The 15464-nt window shown below is 50.5% G+C and overlaps 1 protein-coding gene across 1 annotated transcript in view; it reads right to left on the reverse strand.

Annotated features, from left to right (window-relative positions):
- Nucleotides 1–7942: 7942 nt before the first annotated feature.
- DUOX2 (dual oxidase 2) overlaps nucleotides 7943–15464 on the reverse strand; it is a 37368-nt gene continuing 29846 nt past the window's right edge. Inside the window, exons 26-33 of the mRNA XM_090028610.1 lie at nucleotides 15089–15138; nucleotides 14783–14910; nucleotides 13840–13993; nucleotides 12774–13006; nucleotides 12233–12391; nucleotides 11397–11552; nucleotides 10799–10927; nucleotides 7943–8065 (exon numbers count right to left, since the gene is read on the reverse strand). Of these exons, the coding sequence (XP_089884736.1) occupies nucleotides 7943–8065; nucleotides 10799–10927; nucleotides 11397–11552; nucleotides 12233–12391; nucleotides 12774–13006; nucleotides 13840–13993; nucleotides 14783–14910; nucleotides 15089–15138 (1132 nt within the window). The remainder of the gene's footprint in view (nucleotides 8066–10798; nucleotides 10928–11396; nucleotides 11553–12232; nucleotides 12392–12773; nucleotides 13007–13839; nucleotides 13994–14782; nucleotides 14911–15088; nucleotides 15139–15464) is intronic.

The raw sequence follows: 15464 nt of genomic DNA on the forward strand, positions 1-15464 counted from the left end.
TTTTAAAAACTAAATAGTTCTTCTAAAATAGCCATGTTAGTCTAAAATCAGTACCTCTATACTTAGCCATGTTAGTCTAAAGTCAGGCAAAAGACAGATGCACCTTATAGAACTAAATCAGAAAGGCATTGCATAAGCATTCATAAGCAGAGGGCTTACTTCAGCACCTTATGAAACAAGCCATCTGATAATGAAACTGTATGCTGGACATCTCTGATTTACTTAGTTTATAGTCTATAGCCTACCCTGCCTTCTGCCTGCATTTTAAAGCCATTTTTGTTTAAATTAATTTTGACTTCAGAAAGAAATGAGGGTTTTGGTTTGCAGTACCTTTCTATATCTGTCAATGTAAATGGCAGTTGGGAAAGGGTTTGCTTTGTATAATAGGCAGGGAAGCAGGAGTCTGCATGGAGTTTCAGGGTGTCAGCTTGTTATCTTGCCAGTGGTTCTCCTCTTATTGTAAACTGCTGCTATTGTAAAGTGGGATTATACAATTAAATAATAATAAAAGGGGCATCACTGCCTGGAGGGAAACATAGTATTTACTAAGTGTGCACCATTCATTGGCCAGCAAATGCAAAGATTATACATGTGTGAACCTAACAGGACTCTTTCCTCCCTTCTCAGGGTAACATTAGACTGAGCAAATTAGCAAGGACAGTCCTGCAGGGATCTTAGATATGCCATCTTACAGTTTACCCCTAGGCAGGGATGATAAAACACTCAGGCTCCCAAGACCCATGGATTACCCTTTTCACTTTTGAAATGGCCTCCAGTGCAGATGGGGAAGGAGTATGACCCAGAAAGAGAAGGTACATTTGCTCTAATTGAATGAGTCCTTTGCAATGAGGCTAAAGACCTTGCTTTGATGTTAGCCCTCAGCTGGAAGAGCTGCTTGCCTTGGAAGGTTTGCTTCCAGGGTTGATCCTGGGGACTTTCAGCACATCCAAATCATGGAGAAGCATGGCTGGAAGGGACCACTACAGGCTGTCTAGTCCTCTGCCTTCAAGCCTGTGGAGCAACTGGAGCTGGTGCATTTGTCTTCTTTGGAAAGCTGTTTCTCAAATAGGGCAGTTATACTACCTTAATTCTCCTGCCAGGGCAGCACCTGCTTTCACTCTCTCCCTGGTGCTACAGACACAGATCTCTAGCTCTCCCCCAACCTACTCCAGGGGTTGTCTTTTCCAGCCACACCTCATGCCTACTGATTTACTCCTGCTCCAATTAAGCTGGCAAGAAGACACAGCAGCACAGGCTCCTGGGCTGTGGTACAGACAAAGGGTCCTAATTCCAGTGAGGGTGACCATCGTAGAGGACAGTCTGGTTGTCCTCTCACCTCTACTGATACAAAACCAGGCACCTTTATGTCCTCTATGTTTCTTTTGAATGTGTAATGATCCTGTTGGTCTTGACAAGAAAAATAGAGGACATAAAGGAGTCTGGTTTTGTATCAATAGAGGACAGAGTAGCAGAAAACTGGAATGTCCTCTATGATGGCCACCCTACGTGTGCCTCACAAGGTATCTGTTTCCTGCCAGTCACCCTATTTACAAACAGGATCTTTGCCCTAGTACTGGAGCCCAATGGCCAACCCAGCAACAGCTTCCTTGTCCACATTCCTCACCTGTCAAATCAGCCACAAGGGGCAAAAGGGCTTTATAAAAATGGGGCTGGGAAGGGAGGTTCAAGTTCCCCAGAATTGTGTAATGTAGGGTAAAGATGAAAGCTTCTTTTGGCAGAAGTCTTGCCCAGCCAGCTTTTACTTCCTCTTGGGTTTATAAGCTAACAACTGTGTTTGAATTGATACGTTCTCTGTCATCACACAGCACTGTGGCAAGTGGCTATCCATTGACACTTCTAGCAGCTGAGTAGATTGCTTTGTCTTTCAGATACAAGCTAGACTATGTGAAAGGATGTGTGTTGGCATCTTTGTGTGAGTCTGTGTACGCACTAGACCCAGGCCTTTCTCTGACTGACACCAAGCAGGGGAGTGGACCCACCATTTATAAAACTAGTGCAAAACTCCTTTAGCCCATAGCCGGAAGCAGGCAGTGAGGCTGTCGAGCAAAAAAAAAAAAAAAAAAAAAAAAATCACCAATAATTCCTGTGTGAAGCAATTCTGGTCAAAAGGTAAGAACCAAGGGCAGGGACTGTGCTATAGAATTTACAATATAATACTCCTATCTTTCTGTGCCTCACCATGGAAATGCCTTTCTTAGGAGTAGAGGTTACCTCACTCCTGTTCCACCCCTTCATGACTTCTGGGGCAGCTGCACCATAGCTAAATTGCGTATCTCTGGGATCCCCAGAGCCTCAGCAAGCTAAGGCTTCCTAGTATGGCTACATAAGCCCAGATGTGCCCCAGTGTCTCCCTGGTGGGCTCCGTCTACAGGAGGGGACCTCTGGAATGAAAGAGCTGCAAAGTTACTCAGGTCCTGCTTGCCTGAGTGAGAATGCAAAGCAGGGACCTCTAGGGCTTTGCAGAGTTTATCTTTATTACACGAATCACCTGTATGAGCCAACCAGGTGATCTCATCAGAAAGCCAACAGCAAGTTCATCAAGATCTGCTCCCCATAAAACCACGTTGATTGGGTCCCTTATAAAGTCAGTCCAGTATTGCCATTCCTATGACTTTGCCCAATGTCAAGCTGACCCATTTGTAATTTTGTGCATCCTCCTTTTTATCTGCTGACACTATAGTGCTTCCAGTTCTCTGGATTTTCCAAGGTTTATTGAGGATCAAGCACCAAAGGCTCGGAAAGCTCCTGGATGTTATTTCTGGAGCATGGAAAGCCAGGTCTAATGCTTAGGCCTGGGAAGTGAAGAGGAAGGGTAGGAACAGAAGTCCAGAGACAAGAATCAGGGCAAGATCACAGCCAGTGGTGGGGCACAGATACAGGAGCACAGGTACTTGTGTCACCTGTTGGGACTTTGCCTGTGTAGATGTAGCTGTCTGCAGGACACTGTATCTGTGCAGGCTTTGCAGTCAGTTCAGGTTAAAAGCTTGAAAGGTGGAGTTAAAAGCTGATGTAGTTGCTATCTATGAGGAGTCCCCAAATGCATCCTCATAGGACCCTTTTGCAGTGAGGCTGCCACTGTCCATGGGGCTCACTGTCCTTCCTACTCACAGGGATCAGAAAACAACACACTCTCACAAATTGCCAAAAGGACTGAAAATGCCTGGAAGGGGCCCCGAGTGCCCACTGCCCAGATCCCAGGCAGCCCTGGCATGTTGGACAAGCCAGGCTGAAGGGCCCACCATGTGGGCTGGGGGTGGGTGGCAGGGACTGCAGACTGGCTGAGGTCCCCTGATCTAGGCCAACCCATCCAGGCTCTCCAATAGCACCCAACCCCAGGGCCTCTGAGCCTGTTCCCAGTGGGGTGGCAAGTATGCAGCTTACCAGATCACAACCTGCACACCCCCACAGGGAAGTGTTTGACGCATCAGGACAAGCAGAGAGGCTGCAGCAGGTTCCCAGTGCCTGTGCTGGGGAACCAGGAGGCCCTGGATCCCAAGAAATTCAACTCCCTCATTCTGCTGGATGTATGAGGGAGTTTCTGGAGTGAGCACTCTTGCAAGTCACATGAACTCTCTAAATCAAGGAGAATGGGTCTCCTGACTATACTCCCTGCCAGCACTTGCTTTTCTTATCTCTCTCCACCACAGACATCCTAGGATGTTTGATGAACTCCCTGGATGTTCTCCTTGCTTCCTGGGAAACTTCAGTTCTAGAGCTAACCCTTGGAGAAGTTGGTGATGGGTGTGTGCTCTACCTGAGTTATTCACTGAAGGTGGTGGGACCAGGAGATTCAAAGCAATCTATTCTAATAAGAACATGCCTGTGAAATCAGGCAGCTCTGTGGGAAACTCATCCCCTTCCCATGACTCAGAGCCCTTATAATCTCTGGGTTTGGGGTAATGGTGCTAATAATTTGAAGTGCTGATGCTCTGTAGCCTCATCATTGGGGTTTTCACTTTAGTCACTCACCCTCCTGGCTTGATTCAGCTTCTGCAAGGGAGCACAGCTGGACTGAGTCTAGGCTGTAATTATAGGCCTGCTGCACTGGAGACAAGCCCACGCTCATTCATGCTACTAGGGTGAAAGAACAGTATCAGCTCTGTGACTAGTGCCACATGGTCAAGTCCTTGTTTTGGGGCTTGGCCAGTCCTGGGGCCAGAGGCAGCAGCCAGGTTCAGTGACCAGATGGCTGGGAGAAATGCCTTGTGCTAGGTCCTGGCTCAACTACGTTCAGAGAGGTCACATTAGCTGAAGAAGCTATAGTCTCTTGCTGCAGGAGCAGGGAGACCCCTGACAGGTCTAATGGTCTCTACTCCCTGGTCTTAGTACTGATGCCACCTAGGAGAACTTTAAGAGCCATATCTCACGCCCTGCTTCAACCTTGTGTCTCTGTGCAGAGCAGCTGAAATGCCTGCACTGATTATGGGTGGGAACCCCTCTCCATGAGCATAATTTTTTGTGCTGTGCTCATAAATAACCTGGGCATCTGGTTTCAGCATCTTAATGCAGGATGTGTGAGACCTATCAGTTAGCCTGGCCTGGGTGTCTCACCCAGCCTCTGTCTGTAGGGAAGTGAAGCTAGTAAAACTACCAGCTGGAAAGCCTGCCCCCAAGCCAAAGCTCTGGCGATTCTTGGTTCTGAGAGTCCTTGGCTCCATTCCTGCGATGATCAGACAGGATAGCAATCACTACAACATCCTACTTCAGAGGCCACGTGTGCTTATTAAGTAAACTAGCTCTGTTCTCATCCACCCTGGCTTTACACTAATATCACTCCCCAGATCTCAGGGCAGCTTCTGGAGAGAGCAGCAGAATCCAAGCCAGTGGTGACAGGTTGCTGGGACCTAGCTGTGGCCACAGGAACAAATTATCAAGAGGAAAAGGGGCACAGCAGGTTAGCTGCCCATTTCAATGCTCTTTCCCTGCAGCTCATGAAAGGTAAGCAGCCATGACTTTCACCTTTGTGAAAGACAACCAAGTCATTATGGTTTTATTTTCCATTTCCTGTGGGGTAAGAGTGCACAAAGGCAGTTACTATGGAGGGACCCTGCCTGCCTTTCCCTCGCTGTAAACTTGTTTGTGTGCCTGTGGCCATGCTGTTACTTGCTCCAATTAAGGGCTTGTCTAGGGCACTCAGGAAAGTTAATCCAAACAAGCCTCTAAAGCCAACTGGTTAAACTGCATTAAATTCCTGTGTGGATGCTCTCACTTTAGTTGCTGTAATCTGGTTTTCATAGATTTCATAGACATTGGGCTGGAAGGGACCTCGGGAGATCATCGAGTCTAGCCCTCTGCCCAAAGGGCAGGAAGTCAGCTGGGGTCATAGGATCCCAGCAAAATAAGCATCCAGTTTACTCTTGAAGGTGTTCAATGTAGGTGCTTGAACCACCTCCAGTGGCAGGCTGTTCCAGACCTTGGGGGCTCGGACAGTAAAGAAATTCTTCCTTATGTCCAGCCTGAAACGGTCTTGCAGGAGTTTGTGACCGTTCGACCTCGTCATCCCTTGGGGCGCTCTGGTGAACAAACGTTCCCCCAGATCCTGGTGGTCACCCCTGATAAACTTATAGGTGGCCATCAGATCACCCCTGAGCCTGCACTTTTCCAGGCTAAAGAGTCCCGTGGCTCTCAGCGTGTCATCATAAGATCTGTTTTCCTGACCTCTGATCATGCGCGTGGCTCTCCTCTGGACTCTCTCAAGCTTTCCACATCCTTTTTGAATTGTGGAGCCCAAAACTGGACGCAGTACTCCAGCTGCAGCCTCACCAAGGCTGAGTACAAGGGGAGAATGACGTCCCAGGATTTGCTCGAGAAGCATCTATGGACGCAAGCCAGCATTTTGGTCACTTTACTAGCCGCAGCATCGCATTGTAGGCTCATGTTCATCTTGTGGTCAATGATGACCCCCAAGTCTCTTTCTTCTGTAGTGCTATCCAACGTAGCACTGCCGAGCCTATAAGGATGCTGCAGGTTTTTCCTCCCAAGGTGGAGAACCTTGTATTTTTCGGTGTTAAACACCGTCAGGTTCTCGTCCACCCATTTGCTGAGCCTGTCCAGGTCAGCCTGGATCACCCGCCTATCTTTGTGGGTAAAGGAAGGGAATTTGTGTCCACATGGAGGTTTAATGTGGTATAACCAATCCATTTTAAATTCAGTTTTAGTTCAATCACTTTCAAGAGTGTCATTATGCTCGCAATTCCTTAGAGGTATGGAATGAACATTAGCTCTTATTAGTCATTGATGCCTGAATACCAAACAACAATCACCACTATCACTAATTACAAGAGACAGAAGCCAAGGCAAAAATGTAATTGCTTTTATTTTGTCAGTATTTAAAAATGGGGGCTGGGGTGCCACATGTGCTATGGTGAACAGCTGACAGCCCAGAGATTGCAAGTTAAAAGCTGTAGCACAGGTGCTTATGGTGCAGCCCTGTCTGATTCCAGCAAATCTGTGAATTTTGTTAAATATCTTGTCACAAGGATGCAAAAAAGGAAATGAAGTACCTTAAAATCAAAGCCATTTCAATTTACTTGCCCACAGCTCATCTATAAAAGAGTTCATACTAATCAAAATAAAAATATAGTTAAACTTTCAGAATTATTTTTAAAAGTGATTACCTACATCAGACAGTTTGCAGTTGTCCTTCTTTAGCAAGGCAAGCTAGACTTGCACCTTGCAGACTAACTAGATGAGAGATGCATAGCATAAACTTGCATAAGCAGCAGGCTTGATTCATCAGCTGCTGTGAAGGGACCTTACATAAGTTTGTCAGTGGTTCCCAAACTCTGACAGATTGTGCACCGCCAATTTAAAATGATACAACTTTAAGTACCACCAGCAAATTTTTCAGTTCAACCTTAAGTACCACCAGCACATTTTTGTCATATAATTATAATAAAACTCTTAACTCGTAGCAGTGGTGGTTTCTATACCAGACTGGGATGCATCTCTACCTCGCCTTCTGCCAGAGAATACTTCTTCTTCTATATCAGGTCATTATTTAAACAGGTATTAATAGCAGCAATCAAACTGAAGAGTGAAAAGCAAATGCAAGTATAAAAGAAAAGTTAAGCTATTAAATACCAGAAGTAAACAACCACAGATGAGCTGAGTACAATCTAATAAACTGTAGCAAGGGAGATGAATTAGTGAAGTTAACAGAGATTGTCTACACAGGATCACTGACAAACACTGATCCAAATTAGCTTAGGCTCTGACCTTAAATTGCTTTGCCTAAGCTGCATTTAATACTAGCATGGACACTTTTATTCAGGACAGCCAGTTGGTGCCCTAGCCAACTGATACTCAAGCCAGATAGCTGCAGCCTGTCCTCAACTTCAGTTATGCAGGGGATCTCAGATGTGTGATTTTTGTCTGCCCCCACACTGGATTGCTCATTTATGCCAGGGACAGAGTCCTGGCTCTGTTGAAATCAATGGGATCTTTGCTGTTCAGTTTACCGGGGCAGGGTTGCATCCCAGGACTCTTTGGGCCACTATAATTTAAGTTGCTGAAGCTTTGCACCTCTGCTGCAATGCAGGTGTTTTGTTGGAAAGTTCTAGGCACTTTTTTCTGTGGGAGACGCTGTGGGCCCCTGGGGTGAGAGGGAAGCACTGTCTGCTGGGCCATGCTGTCCTTGGGGTCTCCAGATCATCACAGTCCATGCAGCACACCCTGGGCAATGATCTCAGAAACCCTTGCAAGTCCATCCTGCCCCAGCAGCTCAGCTGTGGTTCAGAGGCAGCCCTCCTCCAAGCTTGCAGGAACAGAAATGTTGTAGATATGTAACAGCTCCCATCTGAGAAGTAGCAGGAACCTTCCCTAGGACCTAGAAGTACTTAGATTGATCAATGACACAGCTGTTCACAGAACAGTCCTGCTGGTGGGGCAGGCCTGGGCATCCTACAGGGATGGGAGGCGGTTAGAAGTTCTCATAGTGATGCATGAAGTAGGCCTGGTCCTTCTTGTTGATCTGCTTACAGGCTTTCTCCACATTCTTGGTCATCCCTGGGGGGCCGCAGCTGAACACACCGATCTTCTGCACCTGGGGAGGGAGGAAAAACAAAGGGGTGTCTAATACCAGAGCAATGAAAGCCTGAGAGCAGGGATGTTTCAGCTGGCCTCCTGCACTGGGCTATGCTCATTCATACCAGCTCATGCCCCTCTGCCAGAACCTGAGCTGCACACCCTGCCCCCCTCAAGTGCTACTTATAACTTCCTCCCACCAGGGGCAGGGAGTAGGCGTCTACTCCAGCTTCCAACAGAGATAGGAAACAGATGTTTTCATGGAAGAGTTTCAAAAGATGTGAGGGGCTGGCTGGCAGTGACCTGGCCCAGGGGGTTTGAAAGGGAAAAGATGATTGGAGGACTTGGGATTCCCTTTCTGCACCACTCTGGTAATGATTTGGCCCAGAGGTTTTGAAGGGGTAAAATATGATTGGAGGACTTGGGATTCCATTTCCGCACCAATCAGGGCCCAGAGACTCACCCCCCCCCCAGTGTCCCCTGATTGGCCCCTTGGGTGACCTGGAGGGGGATAAAAGGGGCAGCGTGGGCTGACTTAGGAGAGACCAGTGAGGGACAACAAGGAAGGAGCTTCACAGAGCTGAGCCAGCGGGGCAGGAGCAGTACCCCAGAAGAGCCTGAAAGAGCAGGACCTGCAGGCAGCAGTGGGACCCTCAGCAGCGCAGCGCAGCGCAGCGCAGCGCAGCGCAGCGCGTGGCCGGCCGGCTAGCAGGAGAGGCTCCCCGCTGGGCTCCAGGATCCCCTGGGAGAGGCTGCAGCCAGCAGGAGAGGCTTCCTCCCTCTCCAGCAAGGATCTGAGCAGCAACCTGAGAGGCTCCCAGCTCTGCTTCCAGCTCCTCCAATCAGAGGCCAGCTTGATGTGAGGCCAGGCTCTGGGAAGGTCAAGACCCCTCGCAGGCTGCAGTAGTGCCACTAGTGGTGACTGTGTGGCAGCATTCCTGCCTACCATGTAGGAGATCTGGGTTCATGTCCTAGCTGAGGTGACTTGAGGTGAATGAGCTAACAAGAAACAAATCTTCTTGCAGTGGAAAGGGGCTATTGCGTGCCCCCCCGTCTTTCTCCCCCTTCAGGTACCAAGGCCCTATATTTCCTTGTCACTTGACATTTTGCACTTTCCCCAGAGTACCGCCTGGGTTACACAACCGCCTGGGTTACACAAAAAGAAGTGTGTGTGGAATGATCCATCCTTTGCCCGGCCCTCTCCGTCACCGCTAATAGCCCCGGTCACTAGGGCTATGTGAAGCTTTGGGTGGAAGAGAGATTCAGTCTGATTTGGTGCCGAGTCTCCAAATCCAAATCGAATCACGGGACCAATTTAAAGGTCTGAATTGATTCAAAGCTCTCCACATCTTCAGAATGAGCCCCTGTCCCACCCCACCCAGGCCAGCCCTGGCCCTTTAAGGAAAAAAAATGGAGAAAAGCCCCGGGACTCACTGCTCCTGCAGCAGCCTTGGGGCTTCGGGGGCTTGTGCAGAGCGCCATGTGGTGCAGGGATTGCCCCCCACCTGTAGGAGTAGTGTGTTTTGGGGTTTGTTTTTCTTAAAGGGCCAGAGCTGGCCCTGGCAGAGCACCTGTGGGGGGGCTGGAGGAGTTGGGGGTGGGGAGTCATGGTAGAGCCCCCCACACAAATGGGGCAATGGGAGGCAGCAGGGATTTCCATACCCCTCCCCCCCCCAGCACCAGGTGAGTCAGGACTTTTTTTCCAAAGAACTGGGGTGGGTGGGGCAACCAGTGCCGGGGCGGGGGATTGGGCCTGGCCTGGCCGATTTGGAGACTTAGCAGCAGCCAAATCTCTGAATCAAATTCGGCCGAATTGAGTCAGGACAGTGATTCAAATCACTGTCTCCTGAATCAGCCGAATATGAAAACAAAGTGAATACTAGTCACTCCGCAGAGGCCTACCAGTCACCACTGCTTCAAGTTAAGGCTCCTCATGCCTTTCACAGCCCTGTAGACAAGCACCGGTCCCCTGGGACTCCTGGCTGGAATAACTGTCTCTAGCTCTTCTCAGCTCTATGCGCTGACTTTTTTTTTCTCCCTCCCAACGACTTTCATCATTTTTTAAACTCTGTTGAGTTGATCAGTGATTGTGGAGGGAGGAGAGGAAAGGGGGAAGGGACTAATGCCTCCTAGTCTGGGACAGCTGTGCACAGGCAACCCTCAAGTGCACTGGCACTTCCCGCTGCTAGAGGACTCTGCACACACGGGTCTAGTCAGCCCCAGACCCAAGATGACTAGGAATGAGCTGATCCCACTGGGAATTTGTCATTTTACTTCTGTCTGTCATGGAAGTGAGCAGGAGTTGGAGTTTGGGTCTGAAGACCAGAAACCTCTGTCAACCCTTGGATTAGCAAGGTGCCCTCCTCTGTCCTGGTGACACTGTGCGGTGAATGCCTCAGAACTGGTGGCAAGCTCTTCCATGGAGTCCAAAGCCCTTTGGCTCTGGCTTTGCCATGGTGGGGCAGAAGGAGATTTGTATACCCTGGATCAGTGGAGATGTGCTGAGGTAAGGATTGGTCACTCTCCCTGCAGGTAGGGAGCAGAGGATGCCTCTCCTATCCTCAGCATGGCTTCAGCATGTCATGGGGCCTGCAGGACACTCCTTTCAGCCCAGCCCTGCCCCACTGTGCTTAGACCCATGCTCTTTTTGTGCCAGGGCTCACAATGCTAAGTATAATCCCAGTGCCCTCAAAGCCACTGTAATATGGGATTGTCAGAGGTTCCCAGAGGTTGAGGGCTGGCAGGCGCTGACCTCGGGGTGAACATCCTGCAGGGAGTTGAAGAAGTGTACAAACGGAGGCCGCCCAAAGTGCGTGATGGAGCGCAGCCCCGTGAACAGGCTCCGGTTCAGGACCTTCTGGAAGTGCCGCTCACAGATGTACTGGAAAGAGAAGGGCAGCCATGAGTCAGAACAGGGATGGGGAGCCTGGGACAAGACCTCCCCATCTCTCATGGGGTAAAAGTGGAAGCCTGGCACAGAGGGGCAAGGAGAGCCCTCAGCTAGCATCAATCGCCAGTCCTGACCTGTGCCCTGAGCATTGTCCCAGAGAGGAAAATAGCTGCTCTCATGACACATTTCCCAGGCACTGGGCAGGACCCACTGTGAGGAGACCTGTGAAGCAGCCTCAAAGCATCAAGGCTGTGCAGCCCTCCCTTGTTCCCACATCCTTGCCTGACCCAGCTTGCAAGCTGGATATTGCCCCACTTTGCTCCTTGCCCCGAGGCGGGGACTGGTTCCTTTGTGCCATAGTGTAAGGGGTTCTGGCCCCTCCCCAGCTGGGAAGAAACTGGCCCCTGGCCTGGCCTGGCCCCACCCTGGACCTCTCCCCTTCCCGGTGCTGGGCACTCACCAGCATGGTGGTGCGCAAGTCAAACTTCTCAGCCAGCTGGGTGATGTAGATGTGCACGGAGACCAGGCCAAGCTGGTCGCTCTCCTCCACCTCACGAATGATGTCGGCCAGCCACTCAAACTGTCGCTGTGTGCGCGTCACCCAGATGAAATAGATCTGGGAGCGATGAAAAAGGGTCAGCACTAGGGCTGGGGGAGCAGAGCATCATCCCCCACCCCTGAGAAACCCTAACCAGGGAACCCCACAACCAGCCACTGGCCTGGGCAACTGACAGCTAGACACTGCTCTAGGGGACTCCCACAGTGTCCGTGTCCTGTCAGGCACAGTAACCAGATGCCTCTCCAGGAGCCCTGCAGTCATATCCTGCCCTGGGGATTGCCCCGAGTTGGTCCTGCCCTGGGGGAGCCTGAATTAGCCCTGGGAGAGATTCCTGGCTGTGGAATCAAAGGTGGAAGCTCTGTGCTTAGGGGGCTGTACAGAGGTGGGTGCTCTGAGGGCAGATGGGTGTGTGAGCCATTCATAGCCTCTACAGGGGCTGCCCCAGGTTAAGTCCTCAGCAAAGGCACATGGTGGTGGGGGCTGATGTTGTTTTCAGCAGTGTAGCCCCCTGCAGCCATTTCTAACTGAACAGCAATAGGAGAAGCAGCAGCTCTGAGGGCAGCAAGGCACTGATCTTACAGCCCCCAGGACCTGTGGTTAGTGCCAGCAAAGCTTGGTCCTCTGCTCACTCTCCCCTGAGAAGTCACACCTGGGTGGTCTCTGCTACACGTTCCTCCCACTCAGCATGGGGCAGGAGGACACAAGGAGGGTCCTCTCCCTCTCTGGATGACTCTTACCTTCTTACACAGAAGTTTAGTGCTAAGCGATGACTTGAAAACCAGGTCCTTGAGGATGGAGGCAAAGGGTGTGACCCCAATGCCCCCTCCCACCAGCACAGACACCTCAAATTTGTTCCACTCCTGGTGGCCCTCACCAAATGGTCCGTCCAGGTAGAGCTGGAAAGAAGACGGGTGTTAGCTATGCTGGGCTATAGTTAGCTGTACAGGGCTTGTGACAGGCAGCCCTTCCAGGAACTGGACATCTCACACATGGAAACCATCACAGCTATCGAAGTACCGTCATGACTCAGGTGACAGACTGAGTCAGCCCAGCTAAGGTTGGACCTTGTGGCTCCAAGCAATCCAGGCATCTTAGCTCACAGGCACTGGCAACTGAGGGATCCCCTTTCTCCCCATACCAGGCTGGGGCTCACTGGTGAGCCAGCTCAGAGACACACACTGTGAAGGCCCATGCACCACAGGCCTTTCACCCCCAAAGATGCAGCTCTGTCCCCTGCAACCCACACTGGGCTGACTGTGGTGGAAATGCTGATTTTACCTTGGGATACTGGCCAATCTCAGCCACACTCTCAGGGGAGTACAGCTCCCGCAACCGGGTGGTCCAGGGCCCAGCTGCTCGGATGTGAAGGCTCAGTGTATCCTCATGGGGTGCAGAGGTCAGGGTGAAGGGATGGTACTCATTTGTGCCTAGGGACAAGCAGGCAATCCGTACCCACTGCCCAGATTTGTAGTCAAAGTCCTGTGGCCGCTGAAACTTGAGGTAGGTGACACCTAGGAGAAGGACAAAGGGCTTCCTTAGCACATTTCCTGAGGTACTGGCTGCTCACACTATACCCAGCTGAGGTACACTGGGGAAATGGGACAGGACTATGAGGGCTGCGGGGAGCTCTGGACCTGGGTGCAGGCTCCATGACTCAACTTGCAGCTAGAGACTAACCATGAAGAGGAAAGGAGAGCCCTGTCTGGATGTCCATCCAGGAAGCAGAAGCACTTGTGTAGGAAGAAACCAGGCATTACACTGTGCACAAGGAAGGTGGCACAGGGCTCCAGCACTGTGCTGCTAGCAGATGGGAGCTTGTCTTGGGGGCTGCCTGGCAAGTGGCTTTGGGGTCTTCACAGCATCTGAACCAGAGGAAAGCCCTGGGAGCCTAGGAGGGAATGTCTGGTTTAGCCTACGAGTACCAAAATTCCCTACCAACATGTCTGACGCAGATGTTTGGGCCTTTACGGCACCAGTGAAGACACCTAATGGAGTTGCCCTGCCTCACCAAGGCACTAGGAAGGCTGGCTCATGGCTGTGCTTAGAAGGTGTGAGGACTGTTGGTATCACAGGACCTGGCTCCCTCGTAACATCTGCAGCTCCAAGGTGAATGCAGCTCCCAGCCAGCACCAGCAGCTCACCTGAGGCCTTTCCAAGGAAGGCACTACTCTGCTGACTTGGGCAGGACAGGAGACAAGGAGCTGGCAGGCCCCAGGGTGGCAAAGATCTCAGGCTGTGAGGAGCACCTGCCTTTCACGTCTTGGAGGAACCAGAGATAGCTCCCCTCTCTGCTGAGAGCTCCCTCTATCTCTGCTGGCCCACAGGGAACCTGTCACCACTGTACCTGATGGAAGGAGCTCAGCTTTCACCACATTGATCTCCACCTTCTTCCTGCTCAGGCTTATCAGCTTATCACCCCCATAGATGAGAGCTGGGATAATGAAGAAGATATGGAAACGGGGCTGTTGGATCAGAGCGTAGCTGCCGTGGATAATGATCTGGGAACACAACAGTGAGCACAACTGTTACTCCCACACTTAGTGCTAGAAACAGCTCATGCATTAACATGCCCCAAATGAAGCAACAAGATGGTGGGGCCATAGCCAAGCACAAGGCTAGGTCACAGGGCTCAGGGAGCATGTAGAATCACCCATGCTTGGGAGAGATAGGGTTGAGAGATGACAGGAGGATGTTAGGCACAAACAGCAACAATGCCTCATGCTTCCCTCAGTAGGTCTCCAAGTGCTTTACTAAGGAGGGTCAAGATTATCACCATTTCACAGCTGGAAAAACTGAAGGGCAGAGAGTCACCCAGCAGCAGAGCCATGAACTCTGCTCTCCTGAGTCCCAAGCAAGTCAACTCTCCCTTGGGCCACACCATGTTCATTAGTCAAGACGCTGTGGTTGCTTGTGCTCCAGTCTCTGCAGGTACTGACCTTTCTCCTGGATCTCCCCTCCTGCACTGAGGGATATTATCTTCTTTACCAGTCACATTCATCTGCCTAAGCTCATGCTAATTTGCAGGCTATTAACCTCCCTCCTGCCTGGCAGCATCCCTTGGTACTGCTGCCTTGCTTCTATGGGGGACAAACAGGTCCCAGTGTTAGGTCTACATCAGGAGGTCTCCTGAAAGACTAGTTAAGAAGCCCATCTGCTCTCTACTCCTCCTCCCCCACCCACTACATCCCTGCCTACAGCTCATGAATGCTGTGCACGAGATACACAATATACACATCAGTATCCAGCAACAAGAACTAGCACGACAGCAGGAATCAGAGCCGGCTTACTAGGATGTAAAGCAGCACGTAGAAGTGGTGGGAGATCCAGAAGCCCTGGAAGCTGACACGTCGGAAGTGGTGGGTGGCGAACACATACATGATGGCAAGGATCACAAGCAGCAGAACACCAGTCATGCCTGTGAGAGACAGGGTTGGGAAGTAATAGAGGAGGGATGGTAGGAATGGGCTTGGCCAAGAAGGGGGCCATGCCTTGCTAGGAAATGTAGAGATGTTGGAGCAATGAAGACAGACTCACTAAACACAAAAGCACACAGTGTGATGTGCATGGACATGTTCACATCCCTCTGGCCTTACCTGGGATGGTCTGAAAGAACCACCAGTAGTACTTCTGTGGTAACTGTGACCTGGAGGGGAGCAAAGTAATTAATCTTCTGACAACCAAACCATACAATCACACACCCAGCCACCACAAGCCCCATGGAATTTTATTTTTTTGTAAAAAAAAAAAAATACACACATACACACACAGTTATATATATCTGCACTCCGAGTGTTACTCCCCAAAGAAAACCTTAACCTGTTACAAAAACTGCACCCGTGCAGCCCACACACCCGTACAAAGGTCTGCTGGCCACCTGGACCCATTACAATACCTGCACCGTGTGCTATACACACAAACAAAACTCTGGTCTCTCAAACCAGGCAATCCTTTCCTTCCATCTCCAAGGAA

Source organism: Crocodylus siamensis, chromosome 15, assembly GCF_052110815.1.
Source record: "Crocodylus siamensis isolate JL-2025a chromosome 15, ASM5211081v1, whole genome shotgun sequence".
In the NCBI taxonomy this organism is placed as follows: Eukaryota; Metazoa; Chordata; order Crocodylia; family Crocodylidae; genus Crocodylus; species Crocodylus siamensis.